Source organism: Octodon degus, unplaced genomic scaffold (genome assembly GCF_000260255.1).
Source record: "Octodon degus isolate 3935 unplaced genomic scaffold, OctDeg1.0 scaffold00048, whole genome shotgun sequence".
Classification (NCBI taxonomy): domain Eukaryota; kingdom Metazoa; phylum Chordata; class Mammalia; order Rodentia; family Octodontidae; genus Octodon; species Octodon degus.
In genome coordinates, this window is record NW_004524624.1 from 10,010,847 (window position 1) to 10,013,664 (window position 2,818).

General features: G+C 41.5%; 1 protein-coding gene across 3 annotated transcripts in view; it reads right to left on the reverse strand.

The window, feature by feature from the left end:
- The window catches only part of Pip5k1a (phosphatidylinositol-4-phosphate 5-kinase type 1 alpha), a 60,427-nt gene that overhangs the window by 33,799 nt on the left and 23,810 nt on the right, over positions 1-2,818 (reverse strand). For all 3 annotated transcript variants that reach the window (XM_023716438.1, XM_023716439.1, XM_023716437.1), the window contains 2 exons: positions 1,977-2,014; positions 1,159-1,239 (listed from right to left, as the gene is read on the reverse strand). In XM_023716438.1, coding sequence (XP_023572206.1) covers positions 1,159-1,239; positions 1,977-2,014 — 119 coding nt within the window. The remainder of the gene's footprint in view (positions 1-1,158; positions 1,240-1,976; positions 2,015-2,818) is intronic.

Consider the following 2,818-nt stretch of genomic DNA (forward strand, 5'->3'; position numbering starts at 1 on the left):
AGATGGCTCAGTGGTCTAAAGCACCTACTTAGAACAAGCTCAGCAAAGCACAGGGATCACGGTTCAATCCCCCAGCACCACATGCCAGCCAGCCCGCCCCCTGGTGGGCTGGGCTGGCCACACACACACACACACACACATAAATAAATAAAATTAAAAAAAAAAAACAACAATGATAGGCCACAACAAAACTAAAAATTAAGGAAAGAACTCAATGTGCTGCCTATCTGTGTATTACCAGGTTGGGACATGGCCTTCACTTCACAAACACCCAGGAGAAAAGCAAAAACTGAAAGTCTTCAAGAAACTTGCTTGCCTCTGGCAAAGAGGGAATGGCTGGGGCCAGGGAGATGGCTCAATAGAATAAGCGTTTGCCTGGCAAGCACAAGGACCTGAGTTCAATCCCCGGTTCCGCAAAAAAAAAAAAAAAAAAAAAAACCAACAACAAAAACAAGAAGGAATGGCCTCTAGGGTCTTTCACATCTATCTAATAGTGAAACCCAATTACACTACCTCAGAGACAGCATCACTAGATCTGTTCACAAGAACAATCTCATTCAGGAATGGGGATGTAGCTCAAAAAATCCAGGTTTGCTCCCAAGCACCAGTAAGGAAAAAAAGAAACAAACGTCAGCCAACTGCAGCAGCACATGTCTGTAATCCTAACACTCAGACTATATGCACCCACCACCAATCCTAGCTTTCCTTTTTTAACCAGTTTCCTTTTAGAGACTAAGGGAGAAGGATTTACGAGTTTATAGCCAGGCTGGTCATATACTAAGTTTAGGGCCTGCACTGTGCAAAGAGAACTTATTTCAAAAACAACAAATAAGCAACAACAAACAAAGAACACTCCCATTTAAACATATATACAGATAAAAAAGTTTGGCCACTGTGAAGTAAATTCTAAACTCTAAGTTGTATGATGGAGCCAGGGAGATAGCTCAATAGAATAAGCACCTGCCTGGCAAGCACAGGGTCCTGAGTTTAATCCCCAGCATCTCTAAAAAAAAAAAAAAAAAAAAAAAAAGTTGTATGATGGCTAATGTCCAAAGTCTTAGATATCAAGAAATGGGATATCGTGTGGAGAATAGTATCAAGGGGACTATATTACCCTTACTGTGTTCTCAAAGATGAGAGAGTTCAATGCAGACTCACCTTTTTGTATGTTGTCTCTCCTGAAGAGTCAACACTTCGGTGGCCAATTTTCTTGATGGTCATACTAGTGGCACAAGGCATCTAGAAGAGAAGAATCCAGATCAGTAAGTAATACAACAGTTATACTGTAGTTATGAAAAATCACAAGTCACAATGGTAGCACTCTGCAGGGATGAGGCAGGAGGACTGCAAATCTGAGGCTAACCTGGGCAACTTAAGAGATCCTGCCTCAAAATAAAACATGGGCTGCAGATGTAGCTTAGTGCAGAAGTCCTGAGTTTAATGCCCAATAGTGAAATAAAAGAACCCAATACACCCTTTCTGAATTGAGAACATTTTATAAAATGTTCAGAAAGGCCAGGGATATAGTTCAGTGGCATAAGCACCTGTCTGGCAAGCACAAGGTCCCAAGTTTGATCCCTGGTACTGAAAGCAAAACAACACAAAAAAATCTTCGGAAGGCCTACCCCATGCTAATGCGCAAGTATCACGTTTATTTACTGAGACACATTTCACTGCATTGCCCAGGCTAGAGCTTTCCTTTCTTTACCAGTTTCCTTTCAGAAATAACTAAGCATCCACCCCATCCCAATACTATTTTCTCAAACTGAATTGAAAGGTGGGAATAATCTGGCCCATGGCAAAACGATGGCATGTGTGCTACAGAGGGCACATGAAGTCCTCCATAAGCCTACAAGCCAGGTATGAGTTGTTTTTTCAAAACGAAAACCCCTAGACCTAAGCATAGAGAAACTGAAAATTTCACAAATATCCTGCTATTCCTGGAATAAAGGATGTAGTACTATTACGAAACTCACCTCAGATGCCATAGGTCTCTTGATTCCAGTTGCTGCTCCTTTAGAGGAAAAAAAAAAATTCATTATGTACACACCACTCAGACTCGCCATCAAACACAGCGAAGAATCTAGATATGAAGCCAGATGTGATGGCACATGTCTATAATCTCAGCACCGGGACTAAAGCAGGAAGATAACAAGTTCAAGATCAGACTGAATTATATAATGAAAACCTGTCTTAAAAAAAAGAATCAAGGGGCTGGCGAGATGGCTCAGTGGTCTAAAGCACCCACTTGGAACAAGCTTGGCAAAGCACAGGGACCGCAGTTCAATCCCCCAGCACCACATGCCAGCCAGCCCCGCCCCCTGGTGGGCTGAGCTGGACGGACACACACACACACACACACACACACAAAATAAATAAATGTTAAAAAAAAAAAAAAGAAAGAATCAAGGTTTGAGTCAAACTAAACATGAAGTGCCAGTGAAATAGCTCAGTGGACAAAGTGCCTGCTTAGGCAAGCACAGGGACTGGGGTTTGATCCCCAGCACCATATGCTAGCCCAGCTTCTAAGCATGGTGGCACATGCCTGTAATCCCAGGGCTGGGGAGGCTGAGAACAGGACAATCACTACGAGTCCAAGTTGCATAGTGTGACCCTGTACAAAATACACAAATTAAAAAAAAAAAAAAAAAGAAACTAAACATGACCAGAAGTTCCAGCCACTTACTCAGTGATTCTAGATCCTTTTGGATCATAGTTTTTCTTTTTAAGTTTTTATTTTTAAAAGCAGGCGCTTTATTTTTTTATTTTTTTTTATTATTTTATTTTGTGTGTGTGTGTGTGTGTGTGTGTGTGTGTG